Genomic DNA, 27,444 nt, shown 5'->3' on the forward strand with positions numbered 1-27,444 from the left:
GCAAGAGGCTATCGGGATGTTCTGACTGTTTTAAACTAAATCCAGTTCAGTCTTAATGAAAGCCAAATCTAACACTTCCACTGTTATGTAATTACTCACGTGAAGATCATACCAGCTTTACTGCAGGTAAGAGAAATATCATGCCTAACATACACACACACGCACGCACGCACGCACATACACACACACACACACACACACACATACACACACACACACATTCATCTCATGACCACCTCCCATACTTGCATGCATACATGCTCATGCACATACACACACACACACACACAAAACAAACACATACACACAAACATGTATACAAACAAACACACACACACATGCACACAGTTAAGTTCGTAATCTGAATTCAAATGTTCCCACTTGGCATAATGGGGAGGGGGGGGGGGCATAACCCAGTATTTTATCGCTGATTTAGTGAAAATAGGGATTCCCAAAAGTGGCTCTTTATTTATACTGGGTAGCAGAGAGCAGGCCTCAGTAGAGCAAGTCTGGCACAGACTCAGGTCTTTTAAATGGTTATTAAAGGAAGCTAACGCTAACGCTGCTCCTGTACCTGCGCGTCCTTTTGATTAATCGCCCTGGGGTCTCCAGGGCTCCACCGACACAGCTAAATTAAACATATCAGTCGTCATGGAAACCTAATCTCTGTGTTAACACAAAGGCCACTGGCACAGCTAAATTAAATATATCAGTCGTCATGGAAACATAATCTCTGTGTTAACACACAGGCCACCGACACAGCTAAATAAAACATATCAATCGTCATGGAAACATAATCTGTGTGTTAACGCACAGGCCACTGGCACAGCTAAATTAAACAGAACAGTCGTTATGGAATCCCAGTCTCTGTGTTAACGCAGATAAACTGGGACAGAACAGAGGCTGACCAGCAGCAGAGCAGCAGCAGCACAGAGAGATCAGAAAGCCCTCGTCTGAGAGTAAACCCAGAGTATCTCCAGAGTAAACCCAGAATAAACACAGAGTATCTCCAGAGTAAACCCAGAGTATCTCCAGAGTAAACCCAGAATAAACCCAGAGTATCTCCAGAGTAAACCCAGAGTACCTCTAGAGTAAACCCAGTGTAAACCCAGAGTATCTCCAGAGTAAACCCCAAGTAAACCCAGAGTATCTCCAGAGTATCTCTAGAGTAGACCTGTGGGAAATAATGAAGACTAAAACCAGAATAAGGGTGAACACGAAAAACACAAAACCTGAAAGTTTGTCCAAAACTTTGTCTTGCTGGAGGAGTCCAGTACACATGATGAGCTGCATGCTGCTCTTTGTCTACTGGAGTTTAATGCTCATTAGGATATTTTTGTTTTTGTTTGTACACACACACACACCCATGCAAACACACACACAAATACACACACATGCACACAAGCACACACAGGCGCAAGCAAATGCACACACGTACGCACACACATGCATATGCACACACACGCGCACACACCCATGCAAACCCACACAGAAACATACGCACATGCACAAAAACACATGCACACACAAGCAAATGCATACATGTACGAACACACTTGCATATGCACTCACACAAAATCTATGGTTCTTTAAATATGTTTATTGGCTCCTTATATTGTTCTTTCTTCTCCGTGGTTTCACATTCAGCAGGTAAAACCACAAGCCACAAGCAGTCATTTTACTCAAACTGACACAAAACACATTTCATTCATACAATTCATATTTTCCCACCGACACACATGTACAGACAGGGTAATGTGTAATACACATGTACAGACAGGGTAATGTGTAATACACATGTACAGACAGGGTAATGTGTAATACACATGTACAGACAGGGTAATGTGTAATACACATGTACAGACAGGGTAATGTGTATTACACATGTACAGACAGGGTAATGTGTGTTACTGAAGATGAGTGATTCTGAAAGGGTGCCCAGCGGTACGTACAGCGCTGCAGTACACTGGTGCAGTACAGTGGTGCAGTACAGCGCTGCAGTACAGTGATGCAGTACAGCGCTGCAGTACACTGGTACAGTACAGCGCTGCAGTACAGTGGTGCAGTCCAGCGCTGCAGTACAGTGGTGCAGTACAGCGCTGCAGTGCAGTGGTGCAGTACAGTGGTGCAGTGCAGTGGTGCAGTACAGTGGTGTAGTCCAGCGCTGCAGTACAGTGGTGCAGTGCAGTGGTGCAGTACAGTGGTGCAGTACAGCGCTGCAGTACAGTGCTGCAGTACAGCGCTGCAGTGCAGTGGTTCAGTACAGTGGTGCAGTGCACTGGTGCAGTACAGTGGTTCAGTACAGTGCTGCAGTGCAGTGGTTCAGTACAGTGCTGCAGTACAGTGGTGCAGTCCAGCGCTGCAGTGCAGTGGTGCAGTACAGCGCTGCAGTACAGTGGTTCAGTACAGTGCTGCAGTACAGTGGTGCAGTACACTGGTGCAGTACAGCGCTGCAGTACAGTGGTGCAGTACAGCGACTCCCTGATGTCATTAAAGCCTGAAATGGGACTGAAATGTTTCAGTGTGGGGTGGGGTGGGAGCGTGGGGTGGGGTGGGAGCGTGGGGTCGGGTGGGAGCGTGGGGTGGGGAGGGAGCGTGGGGTGGGGAGGGAGCGTGGGGTGGGGTGGGAGCGTGGGGTCGGGTGGGAGCGTGGGGTGGGGAGGGTGTTTAATCATGGCCCTTATTGCTCTGCATGAATAAAACAGCATTTCCCAGGTCAGGGGAGTGTGGTCAACGCGGGGGGTCTGATGGCTTCATTAGGGTGACGTGGGGGGGGGGGAGTGTCCTCAGGGCGGGGGGTTCGATGGCTTCATTAAGCTGACAGTGTAATGGGAGGCAGCTCAGGTTAAGCAGGCACCGTGTCGACGGGACGTTATAATTCTGCCGTGTGTGTGGTGCAGTGTGTCTTTGGGGGGGGGGGGGGGGGGGGGAGGGGATTGGCTGTGTTCCCAGCAGCCTTCCTCAGAAGGGATGATTGACATGGAACGCAACACGCCTCTCCATCACCATCTGCTTCTCTCTCTTCCTCTTCTTCGAGTCTTCATCACCGTCTGCTTCTCTCTCTTCCTCTTCTTTGAGTCTTCATCACCGTCTGCTTCTCTCCCTCATTCATCCGAGCACACGGCTTTGGCCCAGATTCCAGACTAGGGGCCCCTAAGTCTTCATGTTCCTGTGCTGCTCATTACCAATGCATTTAACTCACAGACGAATCGTTTCTCTCACAAACTTAATGTGCTTATTAAACCACAAAATAGAGATGCATACATACATTCTCCAAAATTAAAAACAGAAAAGGATTTTCTCCAAATGACCAATACCAATATAAGTATATACAAAACTTAATTAAAAACCTTAATTGAATGAAACAGGTTTAATATCATAGTATTTACTTTCTTTAGTTATTGATTTTTTTTTTTTCAGTTTTTTGTTGCAATAGATTTTTTTCATCATTCTGTACCCTGCTAAATTATTTTTCATAGTTCAATAATTTAATCTTTTATAATGGTCTAAAATGGACAAGATTCATTTAACTGACCAATCTGTATTTCAATAGTCCCCATGTTGCTCATGCATTAAAGATACTCTTATAATTACACTTTCTAATCAGCATAAAGTTAAGCAGGGTGTTCAGACACATGCAACATCTTCCCATTGTAAACACATTTGCAAAGATTAAAATCCCCTCTAGATATAAGCCACTGGTACCATTGCCTTTTACAATTTTTCAGAATAAAACAGTCAGAAAGGACACAGGCACACAGAATACATAAATACTGCATCGGTTCTGTGTACAGTTTCAGAATTTAGCTTTCAAAATAAAAATAGGACCTTTTCAGTCTACACTATAATAATATTCCACAATAAAGCACTGGCAGTACAAACATCAAAAGACCCAACTTTCTGCCCTGTGGAAACGCTGCATGGCCATTCAGGGGCAACACGGGCAGGGAAGGCCACTTCTGGCTGTACATTTGAGGAGGTTTTAATGCATCTATATATTATATATGTTCAGCTAGGTTACAAAGCCGGTGCGTTCTCCGTGCGAGTGGCTCCCTGCTGGTGAATAATTCACACCTTGCACAGAGCAGGCATGGGACAGCGCGGCTAACGGGCTTCGCTCACTGACCCCATCGCCACGGCGATGGGCAGGTAAAGCGCTAACGTGGCTAAGCGGCGCGCTCCGCTCAGGGTCCCCCCCCCCCCCGGGGCGTCCGTACACCAAGCCGGCAGAATTTATTCCCGCAGAGATGGGAGGCGGCACAAGTGCATTTTAATTTGCTCTGAGAGGCGGTGGATTGCTGGAGAAGGCAGGACGGATGAATCACCCACAGGGTGGATTTCAGAGGCTAACTGGGAGCAACAGCTAAACAATCACTCAGACCAGAGAGTCATTTTGCCTCCTTTCTCCCTGCCTAGGAGACACAAGCCTTACTGTGAGGAGGCATAATTGCAGTACCTCGGCCTTCAACAGCCTGGGGAATTAAAGCATAACCTGGAAAATAGCTGGACTGGATATACATTCATTACACCACAGAGGTTTGCAACAACGCACATAAGCCTACATTAGCCAGCCGGAGAGGGAAGCAAACATGGTGGCTGTTAATTCCCATAGAACACAAAGCATTCCACTCCCCATGGGCCTCACATGAGGACGGCTGCTGCTAACTGTCTGTAATGAAGTGTCAGTCAGGGGATGGTCAGTGTTGGTGATTAGGAGATGGTCAGTGTTAGCGATAATGGATGCAGTGATTAGGAGATGGTCAGTTTTGATGGTAATGGATGCAGTGATTAAGAGATGGTCAGTGTTGGTGATTAGGAGATGGTCAGTGTTGGTGATAATGGTTGCAGTGATTAGGAGATGGTCAGTGCTGAATGCAGCGATTAGGAGATGGTCAGTGTTGGTGGTAATGGATGTGGTGATTAGGAGATAGTCAGTGTTGGCGATGATGGATGCAGTGATTAGGATATGGTCAGGGTTAGCGATAACGGATGCAGCAATCAGGAGATGGTCAGTGTTAGCGATAATGGATGCAGTGATTAGGAGATGGTCAGTTTTGATGGTAATGGATGCAGTGATTAGGAGATGGTCAGTGTTGGCAGTTAGGAGTGACAGTTAAGAGATGGTCAGTGTTGGCAGTAATGGAGTGACAGTTAAGAGATGGTCAGTGTTGGCAGTTAGGAGTGACAGTTAAGAGATGGTCAGTGTTGGCAGTTAGAAGATGGCCAGTGCTGGCAGTTAGGAGATGGTCAGTGCTGCTGAATGTGAGCTTGGCAGTTATGGCGGTCAGGTTGTCAGTAACGTACCTCCAGGGTGCCCACAGCGGAGTAGGCAGCGAAGGAGGACAGCTGATCCTCGGAGGCGGGGCTACGGTTCCCGCCATCACACGGCTTCCTGTTGGGCAGGAAGCACTTTCCGCTGGCCCGGTCGGTGATGGTGCTGGGGGCGGAGCCAGCCTGGCTGAGCAGCACGCTGTAATTGGTCAGCTGAACGTCCGTCAGCCCCAGCTCTGTCCAGTGGTGGAGGAGGAACTTGGCCTGGGAAAACCCCCCATCTTCCAGGGAAAGAGCATTCAAGTCCCTGCACAGGAGGAGGGGAAAAACTACAATGAATACAAAATACAACATTAAAAACAACATTTATTTACTACAATAAAATCGGTGGCGGTGTAGATATCTCACTATGGTGGTGTATAAAGCAGGGGGATGAACAGATCAGTTTAGCAGGATTATCTGAGCCAGTGCTTTCTTTCTGTGTACACACCGATCACAGAAAACATATTTGGACGGCTAAGACAGAGAAAAAAGTGAAAAGGAAAAAGAAATGAAAGCTGAACAAAAGCCCCATTGGACTGTGCTGCACCACCAAACACTGAACATCAGGGCCTACAAGGCCTTTAGAATTTAGCGTGTTTTGATAGCCCCAATTCTACAGTACCTTCCTCATCTGTCATAGGATTTCTTTGGTAGCGTAACGTACATGATACAGTACTGTACAAGATAATCAGGAGAGGGAGCTGGAGGAGTCTTGCAGCGCACTAAAGATGTTAAACTCTGAGAGAGAGAAATTTCATGAAAAGTGACAGGCTAGGGAACGGTCCTGTAAGCCTGCTGAAAGTGCTGCTGGGATCAGGGGGGCATATGCATGCATAACACACTGATAAAGAGCGAATATACTCCCCCTTTTATCAAATGGAAATAAAAGAGGGAGAAAACACAGAGGAAAAGAAGAGAGGTGAGTTTCTCCCCTAAGGAACTCCCTCTTCGCCTGCCAGGGCGTTTCCTGAGGGGGGGGGGGGGGGATTCCATGTGGGGTGGGGGGGGTGCTGTCTCTCTACAGCAGAGACAGATGGGCGGGGAGGCAGCAGTGACACTGTCCATCTCAACCCTTACAGCTTCCAGCACAATTCCACACGGCCACACTCCACTGATCTGGGAACTGGATTAAAAACACCCAGTCCTCACAAAGCTAGAGCGGTTTAAACATACCCAGTCCTCACAAAGCTAGAGCGGTTTAAAAACACCCAGTCCTCACAAAGCTAGAGCGGTTTAAACACACCCAGTCCTCACAAAGCTAGAGCGGTTTAAACACACCCAGTCCTCACAAAGCTAGAGCGGTTTAAACACACCCAGTCCTCACAAAGCTAGAGCGGTTTAAACACACCCAGTCCTCACAAAGCTAGAGCGGTTGGTTTAAAAACACCCAGTCCTCACAAAGCTAGAGCGGTTTAAACACACCCAGTCCTCACAAAGCTAGAGCGGTTTAAACACACCCAGTCCTCACAAAGCTAGAGCGGTTTAAACACACCCAGTCCTCACAAAGCTAGAGCGGTTTAAAAACACCCAGTCCTCACAAAGCTAGAGCGGTTGGTTTAAAAACACCCAGTCCTCACAAAGCTAGAGCGGTTAAAACACACCCAGTCCTCACAAAGCTAGAGCGGTTTAAACACACCCAGTCCTCACAAAGCTAGAGCGGTTTAAACACACCCAGTCCTCACAAAGCTAGAGCAGGTTAAACACACCCAGTCCTCACAAAGCTAGAGCGGTTTAAACACACCCAGTCCTCACAAAGCTAGAGCGGTTTAAAAACACCCAGTCCTCACAAAGCTAGAGCGGTTGGTTTAAAAACACCCAGTCCTCACAAAGCTAGAGCGGTTTAAACACACCCAGTCCTCACAAAGCTAGAGCGGGTTAAACACACCCAGTCCTCACAAAGCTAGAGCGGTTGGTTTAAACACACCCAGTCCTCACAAAGCTAGAGCGGTTCAAACACACCCAGTCCTCACAAAGCTAGAGCGGTTTAAACACACCCAGTCCTCACAAAGCTAGAGCGGTTTAAAAACACCCAGTCCTCACAAAGCTAGAGTGTCTAAACACACCCAGTCCTCACAAAGCTAGAGCAGGTTAAACACACCCAGTCCTCACAAAGCTAGAGCGGTTTAAAACACCCAGTCCTCACAAAGCTAGAGCGGTTTAAACACACCCAGTCCTCACAAAGCTAGAGTGGTTTAAACACACCCAGTCCTCACAAAGCTAGAGCGGTTTAAACACACCCAGTCCTCACAAAGCTAGAGCGGTTTAAACACACCCAGTCCTCACAAAGCTAGAGCGGGTTAAACACACCCAGTCCTCACAAAGCTAGAGCGGTTTTAAACACACCCAGTCCTCACAAAGCTAGAGCGGTTTAAACACACCCAGTCCTCACAAAGCTAGAGCGGTTTAAACACACCCAGTCCTCACAAAGCTAGAGCGGGTTAAACACACCCAGTCCTCACAAAGCTAGAGCGGTTTAAACACACCCAGTCCTCACAAAGCTAGAGCGGTATAAACACATCCAGTCCTCACAAAGCTAGAGCGGTTTAAACACACCCAGTCCTCACAAAGCTAGAGCGGTTTAAACACACCCAGTTCTGATCTATGTGCATTGGAAGTACAGTGACACCCATTAGGTTTCAAATATTTTTTTAAAACCTGCTCTTCACCGAGCGACAGGACTACAGAGATACAATGAAGGGCCTGGGAATGGTCTGACAAGCACAGCACATGGGCACATTCATAAAACAAAAATGATGAAAAAAAAAACATAAAGGCCACTCTTCACATCCCCTATAAATATACGCCATTGATACAGCCAGATAACCTGCATTTAACATTATTACAGACAGAATGAAACAGTTATAAATGGTCTGCACACACAGAATGCATATATATCCCAAACCGATTCATTATTGCTCCCCGTATTAATAATAATAAACCATATTGGAATTGTTCTGGCATACTGGAGTTATGAGAATGCTGAAACCACGTGGGGATGAGAGGAATAAACAGCCCCTTCGTTTCAGCATCAAGCATCAAACAACCCGTCTGAGAACGCTTTCAATAAAACAGTTACTTATTATTGTGAAAATTGTATATAGAGAAGAAAAAAAAGCACTTCGGAAAACACAACCAAGCATTCTTATTCACAACGTTAAATATAAACCTGAGATGTGCAAGCACAAATTTTCCTATTTCCAACATTAAAGATAAGCCTTAAATGCATAAATATAACCATCCATTTTGTAGAAGATGATATTATCCTGTAATATTAGAGTCTCGTTTCCTTCTGAATAAATTTTCCAATTTGCCCGGTCTAATGGAGGGCTCAGATATCCCGCTCTTCGTGGGAATATTGACAGAGATCTTCAAAGAAAACTCATCAAATTTGCCGAGTGCAATAAAGAGGGAACACTGAGGGGACGTGGACCTCTCTCATCAGCAAATCTCAAAGCCGCTCCTCGTTATCGCGGCACTGGAGGATGCCCCTGGTAACCGAGACAACTGAAGCTGTGTAAGACAGCATCAACCGCGGCGTTAAAAGACAGATATTAGCAATCAGTCTTCAGTACTCAATTCCACAGACATCACATTACATTATTACAGGCATTTAGCAGATGCTCTTATCCAGAGCGACTTGCACAGCATTTAGCATAGTATCCATTTATGCAGGCCAAGTACCTTTGCACAAGGGTACAACAGTAGTGTCCTACCTGGGAATCGAACCTGCAACCTTTAGGTCATGAGGTCACAAGGCCGGTTACTTCATTTTACTGCACAAATTGACTTTATGACACAGCAGCACTACTGAACAGCCAGGGGCTCGGCTGTTTGGCTAAACCCAGAAAAGAAGCCATTTAACAGAGCGTGCTCTCCGCCTCTCTCTGCTCCACAGCCAAACGGCATGTTTGGGTATTCCGCACAGAACCACTAACCAGATGGGTGACCTGGACGCGTGGGCCAGGGAACACTTTCAGACCGACGCCAGGATCCTCCACCAACGCCCCGAGCCCTTAGAGGCGAACACACACTCGTCCTGCGCACGTACACACTCGAAAAGCACCATTAAAAATCACTCCGAAGCCCATGCACTTCAGCAGCGCTCTCTTACGAGCAGGCACAGGTGAGCCTGCACAGGTGGCTTCAGCGCAGCCGTCCACCTGTCACAGTCAGGGGCGGAGCTGTACTACGCTGCGGTTATGGGTGATAACGGTGGGGGGGGGGGGGGGTGTATGTGGTTACCGAGGGCGATAACGACAGCAGCAGTAAACGCTACATTTCATGGGAGAGTGACTCCTGTCTTTATACCCCTACCTCCACAGAACGCGTGTTGTTCGAGAGCTGATAAAGACAAAGATGAGAGATCGCTTAACCGATATAATATAAATAAAGAGCTTGAATGTGTCAGTCTACTAATATTGATTTTACAAATTCTACTGAAATAAACATAATTTCTGTTGCAGTTATTTTTTGGTTTTTATAAACAATAGTTCTTTATTGTCCAGCGACAGAATGTTTTTCCATCCCGAAAATGAAGATCTGGAAACTCCCCTGCAATCGGAGGATCAAAGCAGGAACATCACACGCCCCAGCCTAACAGAAATGAGGGTGGGGGGGTGGGGGGGTGGGGGGGGGGGGAACGTGGGGCACCGTGCAGCAGGGAGATTAAACGGAGTCCATGACGATTATGAGGCTGCAGCCCATCGATTTTTCCCTCCATTTGTCAAGCCTTTCATCACCGTGCAGTACCCATAATGCTCCTCCTCAGATCCCGAAGAGCGGGTCTGACCGGGGGGAGGGGGGGGGGGTCGACACGGACACCAAACACACCCCTGGGGGGTCAATGCGTTTACCAACCAACCCACATGATTGTATGAAATGAGAATTTTGGATTGCCCTGTTTGCAACACACACACATTTCTTTTAAAACAGTCAGTGCTCTGCAAACAATGTTACTGAGGGGTCTGAAGGGTCAAAGGTCAAAGTGTCTTCAATTGTGTATTTTCCCCACAGGAGGCCGAGGTGCTCCCAATACACCGCAGAAGCTGATTGGACAGATTAGATTAACAGGCCATTAATGGGTTTTTTTATTGGATAAGGCAGGTCAGGTCTGTGAAAACCAATCTGCACATACTCCAAGGGACCGCAGGAGGTACCAGGTCTTTAACAGCAGTGCACTAAATCACGGTTGATTACATGTTTGCTAATGATGAGACAGCAGTCTTTCAGCGATTAAACAGATGCAAACAGCACTGCTTCACTCAAAACTGCATCTCGCGGTCAATGCGTCTCAATGAAGCACCACTTTGGAATACACCGTAAGTGAAGAAAGAAAGAACGTCTTCTGTAGCCTACAAGATGGCGTTCAATATTTAGTTCAGGTTTTGATAGCATTTCCGGCCCCTGACAAGACGCACTTTGAAAGCAATCCTGCCAGGCGATTTACGGTGTACTGTACTGTGATTTAAGCCGCAGTGACACTTTGAAGCTCATTAAGGGGAGGGGGGGGGCGGGGGAGGGGGGGGGGTACGGCTGAATGCAGGGGTCACATTAGCAGTGTGTTATATTCCACCCAATGGGAAAAGGGGGGGGGGGGGGCTAGAACAATGAAAAATGAAGTGTCCCCAATAAATCAATGCACTTCAGATCTGAGCCGACATCATTACATTAACTTTACGAGATTTTTCTGACGGCGCTACGATAAGCACATCTGTGCATTACTGTTAGGCATGTTCGCAGAAAACAGAATTAGGAACGACAGCTCCGAACGTACCGGAGTACACCTACAACCACACCGCGTATCTGCGAGAGTAACTTTTAATCAAACGGGACGCCAGGACACCAGCATCTGCCAAAAGCCTCATGTTTTTCTACAGACATATTATTATGAAGTTTGCGCGTTTCGATGAATAATGGAAAAGCAGCTTGGCAGCCTTTTCACTTGAAGTGCGGCTGGATTTATGCGCAGGCTTGAGGAGGGAAGGAGGGATGTGTGGAGGAATACAGCCCCTTCAGATCACTGCAAGCTCCGTGTGCAGGTTTATATGGAGAGGTACATGTGTCTGCCCCGAGCTGAACCAGGCTGCTGTAGGCCTGTGCTGTACACACACACACACACTGTACACACACACACACACACTGTACACACACACACACTGCACACACACACACACACACACACACACACACACTGCACACACACTCTGTGTGCAGGTTTATATGGAAAGGTACATGTATCTCATCTGCCTGGAGCTGAACCAGGCTGCTGTAGGCCTGTACTGTACACACACACACACTGCACACACACACACACACACACACACACACACACACTGCACACACACTGCACACACACTGTACACACACTGTACACACACACGCACACACACACACACACACACACACTCTCTGTGTGCAGGTTTACATGGAGAGGTACATGTATCTCATCTGCCTGGAGCTGAACCAGGCTGCTGCAGCCAGGCCCGCACCACGCCTCAACACTGTTCTCCTTACAGCTCCTGTGGAACTGAACACATCTGGCCAAAAAGATATCGGAATCTGACCGTCTGTCACATAACATTAAAGATGCATGATTATATTTCACCGTAGGCATGGTATCCCTTTCAATCTAACTGTCCCTCTTTCCATGCCAAACCCGCTGGTGTGTGGGGCCAAAATGCTCTATTTTGGACTCCTCTAACCGTAACACCTGCTTCCAATTACAGTTTAATTCTCCCGTTTTTGGAGCACGCCATAAAGCTCATTACCTGTGCTGTTTATTTTTTACACAGGCTTTATTTGCTCATCGTAATCAAGGGTGGCGATCTTTTTGGAGGGCACTGTAAACACGTAGCGAGAGAAATCAAATAAATCGCTCAACTGTTAATAATCAGCTCAGGAGGCGAGCCCCAGTCGCAACGCGGCGTAACTGGAATAGGTGCACGCGGGGTGAAAACCGCGCTCGGCGTTCAGACCGTTATCACGGGGGGAAACGAGAATTAATTCCCATAAAGCCAGGTGGTAAAATGCTAAGTGCGAAAAGGAGAGCGGATCTGATGTTAACACAGTCCAGGGGCGCAGAGGAGCGGAGCTGCACTCGCGCTGAACCGCAGCAGCGCAGAGATAAAAGCAGGAAGCTGCTCGCACTCAAACCCGAGGAGAATTTCCTCGCGGTGGAAGCGATGCGCTGCGGGTAATGCTAAACGATGTTCAAACCTGTTCGCCACAGCTCACGTCAGATACGCCGTCAATCCGATGAGACGATTCCAAAAAAAAAAACGGGTATTTTGTAGCGAACAGAAAGTCAGATCCGCTCCGAGACGGTCTCTGCGCGCGAGGGGAATTTAAGCAGACATCGTCAGGTTAACAGCAGCCGAAAACCTCAAATGTTAAATAATTCCTGAGATCACACAAAACGGGTTCTGCGGGTAAAACAATGTGCGCGCATCACGGAGATGAACACGTTCACAAAAGAGACGTAAATGCCACCTGATCCTTTCATTAGCCAGGAGTCAGTAATTAACTTTACCAAAACACTAACATTTTGGCTGCAGAATAAACTCTTCCACAATTTTTTGAGGTCACTGGCTATTGTTGTGCGACCTTTTTAAACATAATGGATTATAGAAACTATTGATGTTGTTAAATAAAGAAGGCAAGGCAACAAAACCATAATTTACATAAAAACAATATTAATAGGGACTACAGTAATTATATGTGCAAAATATTATTTGCTCCGATTAGAAACCAATAAAGAAAGAGTTCTCAGCTAGAGTTTAAAACTGCAGTGCTCGGATCTCCTCTGGGATTAAAACCTATAACCTTCCGATGTAAAACTGCAGTTCCCTGACTGTAATGTGGATATGCTATCACAGAGATTATTCGAAATAGTAGCATGACAAATTACTGGATCGCAGGTATTCTTGCCGGGACAACATCCAATCTATCAATGTCTTAAAACTGCATTAGAGTGCGTCAGTGCACCTCCCAAAGCTCCAAAGTGCCCAACTCTGCACAGCACAAGCAGTATAACACTCCACTTTCCCAAGCACACCATGTCATAGACAAAAACTCTCTAAAAAGGAAAAGACTGAATCAGATTTGTTAATACACAGCCGAGTGCAATCCACAGCATGCCTATTATCGGCTGTTATCCGGCACAGATCTTATCTTGCATCAGAGAGTTCCTGTGCAGAGTTCCTGTTCTTCTGCCTTGCCTGAGAGTTTCAGCAGCGGAGAACTGGAGGCTGAATGCTGCACTGAAGCAGGCAGATCAGAGAGATAAAAATGCATCTTTCTGACATGGAGATACAGCAAACACTGACGCTCACACACACAAACACTGACACTCACACAAACACTGACGCTCACACACACAAACACTGACACTCACGCACACACAAACACTGACGCTCACACACACAAACACTGACACTCACGCACACACAAACACAGACGCTCACGCACACACAAACACTGACGCTCACGCACATACAAACACGTGTGCACACCCACACACATTATACACATTGCACACACACATGCATGCACACGCACACACACTTATATACGCATGCACACACACACTTGCATACACACGCGCGCACACACGCACACATACGCACAGAGCACACACACACAAACACACTCCAACAGTCATCGCTTGGCAGGAACACCAAGCCTGGAGATGCTGCTCTGTCCTCTGGCTCACCCCCCCGCTCCCCGTCCTGCTGTGTAGCTCATAGTATTTTTCCGATTTCTCTACAAGACGAGGCCCAGTTTTGAACTCAGAGCTGAGAGCTGGAGCCAAACACAACAGCCCCCCCCCCTCCCCACCCCCACCCCCGCCTCCTGTGCCTCCCTCCCCACCCCCACCCCCCTCCTGTGCCTCCCCCCCCCCCCAGCAGGTCTCCCAGCACACAGGGCTGGAGCTACAGTCCCTGATCCCAGGATTACACAAACTCCTGCCCTGCAGCCAAGCTCTCTGCGCTCAATCATTTCCCACAGAGCCAAACACAAATCCACTCCTCTGCACTACAAACCGCTCACAGACTCCACTTCCCACAATGCCTGGCAGCCAGCTCAACGCCTCACCATGCATGCTGTTCCACTAAGCCACGGCCTCTCAGCTCCAAAGGCAAGGATTTACTGAAACATAAAGAAAAGGGCATCTAATGAGGCTTAATCTAATATTTATGCCCGGGATTTAGAGTGCTTTTAGCATGATCTGTTTGTGTACTCCCACAAAAGATCCGTGGAATGGCATTGTGGGTAGCTGAGTAGCTGAGTGTTTTGTAGTCCTTGGAAAGGACAGGGGAAAATCGCTATAACAACCTTTAGTGAGGTGTGACACAAAGGCCCGTTGCCTGAACCCCAAAAACGAGAGCGGGAAATTCACCTGGCGCACGCTCACCTCCACCGGCAGCTTCATAAAAATGTGCCACAGACTTCAGAGAGAGGGGCCGTCTCCCCACTCATCCCTGCTCATCCCCACTCATCCCAACTCATCCCCACTCATCAAACTTCAGAGAGAGGGGCTGCCTCCTCACTCATCTCCGCTCTTTAAACTTCATCAGAGAGAGGCGCCGTCTTCCCACTCATCCCCACTCATCCCCACTCTTTAAACTTCAGAGAGAGGCGCTGCATCCCCACTCATCATCTTTATCACCCCGGGAAGGTTAGCCTGCACCCAGCAGCCAAACACACACAGATGAGGGGATTAAAAAAAGCACCAGACAGGCCGCAGGTCTCCAATTACCCAGGCCGGGGGGGGGGGGGGGGGGCTCTGAGGTGACATCATTAACGGACTGCGGGTCGACCCCCGTGTGAGGGGTGGAGGTGCGGGACACTGAATATATAGAGCTCCCTGTCTAATCAAAAATAGGCCAGCCTCACTGCACCAGGCATTTAAAGGAGAAGTCTAAATGTAATTTTACAGCGCATAGCAATGGCTCAACATGCATTTATATTTACACAACCAGCACATCTGCTCCAAACACTGCAGCATTTTCACAGATGCTCTTATCCATAACAACTTACACAGCGTACATACAATCAGATTACACTGCTGGATATTTACTGAAGAAATTCAAGTCAAGTGTCTTGCTCCAGTGCACAATGACAGAACTCCATCTGGGAATCAAACCTGCAACCTCTAAGTTATAAATCTGGCTGCCTAACCGTCATGCAACACAGCCATCCCAAATACGATGCACACGCTGACCCACCCCCCCCCCGCCCCAGGACCCATCTCCTCCCCCCCCCCCCCGCCCGCCCCAGGACCCCTCTCCTCCCCTCCTCCCCGCCCAGCAGCCCCAGGACCCCTCTCCTCCCCTCCTCCCCGCCCAGCAGCCCCAGGACCCCACTCCTCCCCCCCCCCAGCCCCAGGACCCCTCTCCTCCCTGCTCCTTCAGTCTCACTCAAGCGGGGGGATCGATGGCAGCAGCTCGCTACACCGGCGCTGCTGTAATTACCCGCAGCGATCGATACTCCCCCAGCGTGCCTTTCACTGCGCTGGAGCCTCACTGCGCTGGAGCCTCACCGCGCTGGAGCCTCACCGCGCTGGAGCCTCACCGCGCTGGAGCCTCTCTGGGCTGGAACCTCACCGCGCTGGAGCCTCACCGCGCTGGAGCCTCACCGCGCTGGAGCCTCTCCGCGCTGGAGCCTCACCGCGCTGGAGCCTCACCGCGCTGGAGCCTCTCCGGGCTGGAGCCTCTCCGCGCTGGAGCCTCACCGCGCTGGAGCCTCACCGCGCTGGAGCCTCACCGCGCTGGAGCCTCACCGCGCTGGAGCCTCTCCGCGCTGGAGCCTCACCGCGCTGGAGCCTCACCGCGCTGGAGCCTCTCCGCGCTGGAGCCTCACCGCGCTGGAGCCTCACCGCGCTGGAGCCGCTCTGCGCTGGAGCCTCTCCGCCTGAACCACTAACGGCCCGTTCTGGTTGCCGCTCGGTTGCTATGCAGACGGCGCTCTCCCGCATCCCAGCGAAAGAGTCGCCCGAATCGCAGTGGGTCTGCCGCAGCCATCCCACACCGCACCAAACATTCACAGAAACGGGGGGTGGGGGGGGGGGGGCGAGGTGACCAGCCATCAGAATCCCATCATACACACCCCAGGGCTTTCACATCAGGACCGTCAGACAGCTGGGACCGCTGCACCGTACAGGTAAGGAACTCATGAAAGGAGAACGCCACTGCACAGGCACCTGAGAGGGATCCAGACCAGCATGGCCTACACGGGCTGAACACCCACCGCACAGAGTAGTACCCGGGTTAGGAGGGTAACTACAGCGTCCCGTACCTACAGGAGGGTCCCGTACCTACAGGAGGGTCCCGTACCTACAGTGTCCCGTACCTACACGGGGTCCCCTGCCTACAGGGGGGTCCCCTGCCTACAGGGGGGTCCCGTACCTACAGGAGGGTCCCGTACCTACAGGAGGGTCCCGTACCTACAGCGTCCCGTACCTACAGGGGGTCCCGTACCTACAGGGGGGTCCCGTACCTACAGGAGGGTCCCGTACCTACAGGAGGGTCCCGTACCTACAGGGGGGTCCCGTACCTACAGGAGGGTCCCGTACCTACAGGAGGGTCCCGTACCTACAGGAGGGTCCCGTACCTACAGGAGGGTCCCGTACCTACAGGGGGGTCCCGTACCTACAGGAGGGTCCCGTACCTACAGGAGGGTCCCGTACCTACAGGAGGGTCCCGTACCTACAGGAGGGTCCCGTACCTACAGGGGGTCCTGTACCTACAGGAGGGTCCCGTACCTACAGGGGGGTCCCGTACCTACAGGAGGGTCCCGTACCTACAGGGGGTCCTGTACCTACAGGAGGGTCCCGTACCTACAGGAGGGTCCCGTACCTACAGGAGGGTCCCGTACCTACAGGAGGGTCCCGTACCTACAGGGGGGTCCCGTACCTACAGGGGGGTGCCGTACCTACAGGGGGGTCCCGTACCTACAGGAGGGTCCCGTACCTACAGGGGGGTCCCGTACCTACAGGAGGGTCCCGTACCTACAGGGGGGTCCCGTCCTGGCAGTGGGGTCCAGTCAGGGAGAGAAGTTTACTCTGCTGCGTTACAGTAAAGATCATCCCCCCGTGTGCAGTACTGTACCCACCCCTGCCTCTTTGTGAATATTAATGAGATGCATTAAAGCAGAACTCTTTGGGCATTAAATTAAATTACGTTACATTGCGTTCATCGAGCAGCAGCTCACAGTGTGGGAGACGCGTGAGTTCGTTCCCCTGATTAACCAGAGCAGATCTGGCTAACAGCGTTCCTACGCTAGCCAGTAAAGTTGCAGCATCAGTAAAGCACCAGCGCAAGTTAACTCTGCACAGCTAAAACCAAACAAGAGACCCAGGTACGGTGTGTCAGTGCTGGGCCGCACATCTAATTCGCTCCTCCCTCTCTATTTCTGACCAGCACACCCCCCACCCCTCCCCCACCACCCCCACAGAGCTCCAGGTAATGGGACTTTAACAAGGATCCAGTGACGGGGAAAACCATCCTGCCAAAACCACTCTAGAGCAGAGATAAAACTCACCACACCGTGGCACAAATAAAAGATTTAAAAGATTCCCCAGGTGGGGGGGGGGGGGGGGTGGTCAGCTGCTTCCATACGGCAAAGTGCCACCTGAGCTGCAGCTCTTATGAAAATAGAACGCATGGAAATAAACTATATTACCTGGGCAAGAACACTAATTATTGGCCCTGTTAGATGTTGCAATAATTCATTTTTAAATGAAACTGCTGTGGAACATATTCATCACATTTTTAAGAAAATCCACATTATTTACAATATCTCAGTACGCTCCATTTCTGTACATTTATTCCAAACAGAGCTGCTCAAGTGCCACTGCTCCAGTGCACACACACACACAGACACATACACACAGACACACATACACACACACTCACTCACACACGCACAGACACACTCACACACAGTGCATAAACATGCTCCAGCTCATAGACAGAGACACACACTTACACACACACGCACACAGTGCACACACACACACACTCACACTCACACACAGACACACACACACACTTACACATACAGACAGACACACACACTTACACACACAGACACACACACTCACACACAGACACACACACAAACACACACGCACTCACACACACACACTTACATACACACACACACACACACACACTAACACACACACACACACACTCACACACTAACACACACACACTTACACACACACACACACACACACACTCACACACACACACACTCACACACACACACACTTACACACACACGCTTCAGCTCACAGATGGAGTGCAGGTGCTCTCGAGGGCTTATAGCCGTCTCAGAATGGGGGGGGGGGGGGGGGGCTGATTGATGGCACAGGAGCAGGAACACTGTGGGACACCCCCCACTCCCCTGAGTGAACCCAATAATAAACACACAGCTTCTCAGGAGCGATGGCTCCAAACACCTGACACTTCCATCCTCTCTCCTCCCCCTGGCCTTTTCCTCCACATTCCACCGGAATTCTGCTTTCCTGGTTCCACATTCCTCTCCCCTTTCCTACCTCTCCACCACATCTGCACACCCATCAGCGCCACCAAATTAACATGTGTGTTCTTTTTACAGAACAATAAGCTGCTTTAAAATGCACCACTGTGTGTGTGGTTACAGAAGTCACTGAAATCTCACGAAGGAGAGAGGGAACCACTGGTCGCAAAAACATACACACATATGCGTGCACACACGAACACACACTCCTCTCACACAATAGCTACACACACACACACACACACACACACTCTTTTCACACAATAGCTAAACACACACACACTCCTCTTGCACAATAGCTAAAGCATAGTACTCAAAATTCAACAATTTGGGCTGCACAACACAAACAATGCTATGCAAACTCCGCATGATACAACGATAATCACAATACTCACTACTCAACACTCACAATGCAGAATTATGCACTGCTCAACTCAAACAAAACTTCGCAACAATACCTATTACACAACACTGATCACAATACTACACAGCACTCACAATGCAACAGTAATCACAATACTCACTACACAATACTCATGATGAAATACTAATCACAAAGCTCACAATGCAACAGTTCTCAAAATATATTCATACAACAACAGTAGTTACAAAACAATACTTACAACACAAAAATATTCACAATGCAACAATAATAACAAACACACTAATACCCAGATTATTCAGGGCAACAATAATTAGAATGCAAGGGTACAACAGACTCCTAGAGACAGCCTGTAACTGTCTGATAGTAACTACTAACAGGAGCAGGTGATACAGCACATTCAGAAAACCCTTTTTACTCAGTTACATCTGGATTATTGTTGTGGGATTTTATGTTTTATGTGAGAAATTAGCACAAACACCAGCTGTGCCATAGACAAACTGAAGTGTTTGTTTGTTGACTCTTTATCACCTTTTAAAAACTTTTAAAACATATTGAAAAATTAAAATTAATGACTCGGTACTCATGCTGTTATGGCCAGTTTTTCAATATACTGTACAAGTATTTTCTTCCAAGTGGGAAAATGAATAATTAATTGTGTTTGTGCTCCTCGCAGTAACCTCTTCTGCCGGTTCATCCAGGAGAGCAGAGACCCACTTTCCTCTGAAACACAAGACTAAGACACTCTGCTTCTGTTCACTCCGCAGTCCACCGGCAAAGCTAACACATACACACACACACACATCCTCAGAGACAAACCAAACGTCATGAACCAAAACCATACAAACATGCAAAATAAGGATTCCTGTAATTATCAGCGAAAACGTGTGTTGCTTTTCAAACATTTTATGCTTCTTCGTATGGAGGCTAATGGATTAATATATCTGAAATATTCGTTCGAGCAGGTCTGGATGAGACAGTTAAGAATCATTACTACATTAATTTTTTGAGCAGATCTGGATTAGAGAGTTAAGAATTGTTACCGGATGAATTGTTTGAGCAGATTTGGATGAGAGGTAAGAATCGTTATGATGTTAATTGTTTGAGCAGGTCTGGATGACAGAGTTAAGAATCATTACTACGTTAATTGAGCAGGTCTGGATGGCAGAGTAAAGAATCATTACTGCGTTAATCGTTTGAGCAGGTCTGGATGAGAGAGTTAAGAATCGTTACTGCATTAATTGTTTGAGCAGGTCTGGATGAGAGGTAAGAATCATTATGGTGTTAATTGGTTGAGCAGGTCTGGATGAGAGAGTTTAGAATTGTTATTGTGTTACTTGTTTAAGCAGATTTGTATGAGGGGTAAGATGCATTGCTTGGCTAATTGTTTGAGCAGGTCTGGATGAGATAGTTTAGAATCATTACAGCATTACTTTTTTGAGCAGAGTGCTTTACCTGTACACTTGAGAGCATGACCACACCTACTTAATCATGACCACACCTACTTAGTCCTGACCACACCTACTTAGTCATGACCACACCTACTTAATCATGGCCACACCTACTTAGTCCTGACCACACCTACTTAGTCATGACCACACCTACTTAATCATGACCACACCTACTTAATCATGACCACACTTACTTAATCATGACCACGCCTACTTAGTCCTGACCACACCTACTTAGTCCTGACCACACCTACGTAATCATGACCACACCTACTTAATCATGGCCATGCCTACTTAGTCCTGACCACACCTACTTAATCATGACCACACCTACCTGATCATGACCACACCTACTTAATCATGACCACACCTACTTAATCATGGCCACACCTACTTAATCATGACCACACCTACCTGATCATGACCACACCTACTTAATCATGACCTACGCCTACTTAATCATGACCACACCTACCTGATCATGACCACACCTACTTAATCATGACCACACCTACTTAATCATGGCCACACCTACTTAATCATGACCACACCTACTTAATCATGACCACACCTACCTGATCATGACCACACCTACTTAATCATGACCACGCCTACTTAGTCCTGACCACACCTACCTAATCATGACAGGGATCACTGAATGGGAAGACGCTGAAGAACAGCCCACTCAGATCACATCAAGGGTCTGAGCAATAGTGAATACACCTGTTACAGGTTTACAGCTGCTTCCAGATGTGAGACGAGGAAGACGAGTGTTGATTCCAGAAGCCACTGGGCCATGAGAGAGCCCTGCCCTGGACGCCGTGCATTCTGGGAAACAGACGCATCTGTGCAGCCTTCATTGCAGGCTCCTGGTCTGAGATACAGCCGTATTCCATATTTATGCGCCAGCAAACAAGCTGGGAAAGAGTGCAGATATTAATACAGCCTAACTCTCTGCAGGCCATTTCCATAATTTATGATTCAGAAATTCCTTCCATCACAGAGACTGGCTTGTTGCATCAAACACATCAGAGTAAATCTTGATTGTATTACCTGTTGACACGGTTAAGGCTGAAAAAAAAAATCGCCTGCTTTGCTGCCCCAGATAGATTTTTCTTTTTGTGCGTGTGGCAGTTATTATCAATCTTACTGGCCCTGGAGGTGCGTTCAGTTCAAAAAGTGCATCGAAGATCTCCCAACGCAGAACTGTGCATAAATTACAGGGTCCGTCCTCACACACTCTTAACACTGAGCTCCCAGTCCCAAATAAACCGCCCCCCGGCAAAGATCACACACACACACAGTCACACACACACACACACACACACACACACAGGCACACACACACACAGGCACACACACACACACACACAGGCACACACACACACACACACACACACACACACAGTCACACACACACACACACACACACACAGGCACACAGTCACACACACACAGGCACACACAGTCACACATACGCACACACACAGACACACACACACACGCACACACACACACACACACAGGCATACACACGCACACACACAGACACACACACACACACACACACACACACACACACACACACACACACACACATGCACACACACACACACACATGCACACACACACACACACAGTCAAACACACACACACACGTGGTCCTCCTCTCTCCATCAATTTACATGTCTCCTGAAAAACAGAGACCTTGGAAATTTTGTATCGTTGACCGTGATCTATAAGAGTCTCAGAACTAGGCATCTATTGACAAACTACCGTGTTCTATAAGAGTCTCAGAACTAGGCATCTATTAACAAACTAAACGCATGATCGGAGAGGTGGGTCTAAATATACACACGCAGAATTATTCACAGGATGCGGAACATAAGAGAAGCAGCGAGAGGCTGTGCAGCTCGACCGGCTGCTGTTAATGCATATGAATGCATGCATGAGAACGCCAGGCAGCGGGGCCCTGGGTGCTGGGTAGGCTTCCCTTTCTACTCCAGAACTCAGCACAATGTTTTATTCACACCCCGTCCCAAAATGACATTACACACTCTCTGTGAATGTGTCTGAGATGGAGGGAGAGAGGGGGGGGGGGGGGGGGGGGGGGGGGGAGAGGGAGAGGGAGAGGAGGGGGGGAGAGGGAGCGGGGGAGCGGTGGGGAGAGAGAGGGAGAGGGGGAGTGAGATTGAGAGGGGAGAAAGAGAGGGAGAGGGGGGAAAAAGAGAAGCGAGATGAAGAAAGAGTGAGGGAGTAAGAGGAGAGAGGGGGAGATAGAGGGAGTGAGGGAGAGGGAGAAAGAGAGACAAAGTAAGAGGGAGAAAGAGAGAGGGAGAGAGAGGCGGAGGTATGACAGCTCAGGCGTGCTTGCTGTGGTGTTGCATGTTGTGTCACATGGATGAACTGCATCAGAAGCAGAGCTGTACAGAGACGCGGTCGCTGCCACAGCACTGAGGCTGTGATAAAAATCTAAAGTGCAGAAATGAACTCCCTAAACTACCTTTACAGAGTCTGGAATACCCATTTCACACAGAGCAACCATGGCTCACGCATGAGTGTGTGTGTGTGTGTGTGTGTGTGTGTGTGTTAGTAGGATACCTTTCATATTTTATTCACATTTTTGATAAAACAGAAGGAACTTAAATCAATGGAAGACTTGCTGTAATAAGACAGGATTTAATTAATGCAGCATTTGCTTTATTATACCTCTACAGCATACAGTACATTCTAATGAAACAATATATGCAATTTAAGGTGATCTACGAAACACTCAATAATAACAGGATGAAGGTGGGGCTGTGGTTGAGGTCTCTTATAAATTAAAATTGCCTCAAATATACTCATAATAAATTCATGCAGCATTTTAAATGGAATATGTGAATGCTAAGACCAGAATATGATCTACAGTCTCAGCTATTTGTCCAGTTTATATTCATTTACCAGCCTATCATTTGGATTTTTCATGTAAATTTAAGACAGCGCCCTCTGGTGGGGTTGTTACATTACTGACTGAAAGCTGATGCAGGTAGAGTACAGTATAATTCGGTCAGTCCCCTACGGAGTCTACAGCATCCCTGGTTAAATACTCTGCTCCCACTCTGGGTTTCAGAGTCACCAGTAAAAACACAGCAATACCAACCTGCTGTGAGACTGCAAACAGACAATCTAACCAACACAAATACCAGCCAAACATTCTGTGAAAATGCACAAAAAAGGACCCCATTGTGGTTTTACTACTGAGCAAAAATAACAGCTGACTACGCTGTTGCTTCCAGAAGGAGAAGAGAAAACAACAACAGATTATTTGGTGCTTGTTAATGTGTGTTAACTGTGCCTTATGGCAGTCGATGGCGGATATTTCAGTTGGTCACTTGACAGTTGGTCACTTGAATACCGCATGAAAATGGTTGTGAATCAGGGGGAAGAGTGGGTGGTTTGCGCCTTGGAGAGAGCGGGCAGAGAGATGAGTGCTCTGCTGTGGCAGAGAACCGCGAGCTTGTCTGCGCCATTAGCTTAGCACTGTTAGCTTAGCGCTATTATATTAGAACCATTAGCTTAACACCGTTAGCTTAGAACCTTTAGCTTAGCGCCGTTACCGTAGAACCTTTACCATAGCACCATTAGCTTAGCGCCGCTAGCGTAGAACTGTTAGCTTAGCACTGTTAGCTTAGCATCACTAGCTTAGCACTGTTAGCTTAACACCGTTAGCTTAGCACCATTAGCTAAGCACTGTTAGCTTAGCATCACTAGCTTAGCACCGTTAGCTTAGCGCCGTTACCAAGGCAGGCTCTGGCTCTGTTCACTGTGTAAAGAGCTGCCGTTCCCAATCCCCAGACTGAGCTCTCTGCCACTGGTCCCACAGCCCTGCTGCTCACGAATCCCCAGACTGAGCTCTCTGCCACTGGTCCCACAGCCCTGCCACTCTCGCTGCTGCTCGCTGCTGCTCACGGCTCACACGTTTTCGCATTTATTCCTTTCAAAGCAACAGAAAGAAATGATGAATAAAACAGACGGGATGAACCCGAGCAGAAAACGGAAGAGCAGATTAAGTCCTTTTCAGTTTCTCTTTCCAGTGAGTGAAATGCACTCGCTGCTAAGTGTCTATGGTAATTCATTTATTCCTGTGGATACTGAATCACACACACACACACATACGCGCACGCACGCACGCACGCACGCACGCACACACGCACACACGCACACACGCACACACAGGACCTCCATGCACCTCCATCGAACAAGCTTGTTTGGAGAATTCTTAACTTCTGATTCACACAGCAAGTCACCCATCCCTGTCAAACTCCAAACCTCTCACCATTAGGTCATTTTTTTTGAAGATTACAACCAGATACACTTGCCGTAATTACACAGAGTGGTAGAAACACTGCAATGACACGGGTTCCTGATGCACTCAGATGTGTAGCTTGGTAATTAAATAGTTTCTCTGAGAGACAGAGGCTGTAATCGCTGCTGAAGATAGCTGTAATCAAGACATCAGTGTCAGAAGCAGCTTGTGTTCCTTCCAAACCTGTGATTGTGTGAGAATGTAGTGTGAATGAGGTGTTTATGGAACAATGTTAATGCCTCATTTATTTTTATATTCATCCGCAATACATATCACTCCCAATTATGAGCGGGTATAAACAGGCCAAATAATGATACAGCTCTGTCTAACACCGCACACAGCTTATAGCAACGGGGAGGTTGAGAGGGAACAGAACAGAGAACATTCACCTGCTGCACGTGTGAGAGCATCCACAGGGGCTCTCACAAACCTGAATAAAACCCCACAATCCTGAATGGGTCTTTATTAGCAGAGACGTACTTTTTAAGACAACAGATGCCTGTCCATAAACCTGTCCATGTCTTATCATAAGCAGAGTGCTGTGAAGGACAAAAACAACTCATCTTCTGGGATCACATAATTACAACAAATCTGATTTCAGACTTTTTAGACAACTGGTCAGTTGAAGGGCCTTGAGTGTGGATGGTCCTCTTCACTGCGTGTTTTTATACCCATAAATCCCATTAACATTAATGATTGGAATAAAGTGAAGGTTAATCTTCTCAGTACACGCCTCGCTGAGCTTCCTCACAGTAAGGGCTGTCATTGGTGCCCCGGTGGAAAACAGGGCAGCCATTGGCCGATGCTCTTCATGCCAGAGTGAATGTATCTTTGACTCTTCCTCTCTGTGATGGCGTGGGGTTAACTCACAGTGGGCTGTGCCGTTTGCGCAGTGGGTTTGATTGGACAGGTCACCAGGCTAAGCGCTTCACCCCTCGTCAGCGTGCAGCGGGGGAAACGAATGCCTCCCGGCTGCGTGGTAAACAAACCTCCTCTTTAAGCAACATGACGCTCGGCGGAGTGAAGGGAAATCTCACCCTCCGCTCGGTCAGCGCGTCGAGAGCTCTCTCTCCAACTTCACCCGACCGCGTCGAGATCTCTCTCCAACTTCACCCGACCGCGTCGAGAGATCTCTCTCCAACTTCACCCAACCGCGTCGAGAGCTCTCTCTCCAACTTCACCCAACCAACATGCGACAGGAACATGCCACACGCGGTACGCCGTGTTTGTTCAGCAGACATACTGCAGAGCATCACGCAACCGTGGAGCCACGGCAGGAAATGCCGCCTGTGATGGAGGCCTGTTTTAGTCTGCAGTTCCTGTGATGGAGGCCTGTGTTAATCTGCAGTCCCTGTGATGGAGGCCTGTTTTAGTCTGCAGTTCCTGCGATGGAGGCCTGTTTTAGTCTGCAGTCCCTGTGATGGAAGCCTGTTTTAGTCTGCAGTTCCTGCGATGGAGGCCTGTTAATCTGCAGTCCCTGTGATGGAGGCCTGTTTTAGTCTGCAGTCCCTGTGATGGAGGCCTGTTTTAGTCTGCAGTCCCTGTGATGGAGGCCTGTTTTAATCTGCAGTCCCTGTGATGGAGGCCTGTTAATCTGCAATCCCTGTGATGGAGGCCGGTTTTAGTCTGCAGTTCCTGTGATGGAGGCCTGTTTTAGTCTGCAGTCCCTGTGATGGAGTCCTGTTTTAATCTGCAGTCCCTGTGATGGAGGCCTGTTCTAGTCTGCAGTCCCTGTGATGGAGGCCTGTTTTAGTCTGCAGTTCCTGTGATGGAGGCCTGTTTTAGTCTGCAGTCCCTGTGATGGAGGCCTGTTTTAGTCTGCAGTCCCTGTGATGGAGGCCTGTTTTAGTCTGCAGTTCCTGTGATGGAGGCCTGTTTTAATCTGCAGTCCCTGTGATGGAGGCCTGTTAATCTGCAGTCCCTGTGATGGAGGCCTGTTTTAGTCTGCAGTTCTTGTGATGGAGGCCTGTTTTAATCTGCAGTCCCTGTGATGGAGGCCTGTTAATCTGCAGTCCCTGTGATGGAGGCCTGTTAATCGGCAGTCCCTGTGATGGAGGCCTGTTTTAGTCTGCAGTCCCTGTGATGGAGGCCTGTTTTAATCTGCAGTCCCTGTGATGGAGGCCTGTTAATCTGCAGTCCCTGTGATGGAGGCCTGTTTTAGTCTGCAGTTCCTGTGATGGAGGCCTGTTTTAGTCTGCAGTCCCTGTGATGGAGGCCTGTTTTAGTCTGCAGTCCCTGTGATGGAGGCCTGTTTTAGTCTGCAGTCCCTGTGATGGAGGCCTGTTAATCTGCAGTCCCTGTGATGGAGGCCTGTTAATCTGCAGTCCCTATGAGGAGGCCTGTTTTAATCTGCAGTCCCTGTGATGGAGGCCTGTTAATCTGCAGTCCCTGTGATGGAGGCCTGT

At 48.4% G+C, this 27,444-nt stretch overlaps 1 protein-coding gene across 1 annotated transcript in view; it reads right to left on the bottom strand.

Moving 5' to 3' along the window:
• LOC118225400 (inactive N-acetylated-alpha-linked acidic dipeptidase-like protein 2) overlaps positions 1–27,444 on the bottom strand; it is a 330,235-nt gene that overhangs the window by 148,752 nt on the left and 154,039 nt on the right. The window contains exon 5 of the mRNA XM_035413736.1: positions 5,305–5,578. Coding sequence (XP_035269627.1) covers positions 5,305–5,578 — 274 coding nt within the window. The remainder of the gene's footprint in view (positions 1–5,304; positions 5,579–27,444) is intronic.

The sequence above is a fragment of the Anguilla anguilla genome, chromosome 4 (genome assembly GCF_013347855.1).
Source record: "Anguilla anguilla isolate fAngAng1 chromosome 4, fAngAng1.pri, whole genome shotgun sequence".
NCBI classification, from domain to species: Eukaryota; Metazoa; Chordata; class Actinopteri; order Anguilliformes; family Anguillidae; genus Anguilla; species Anguilla anguilla.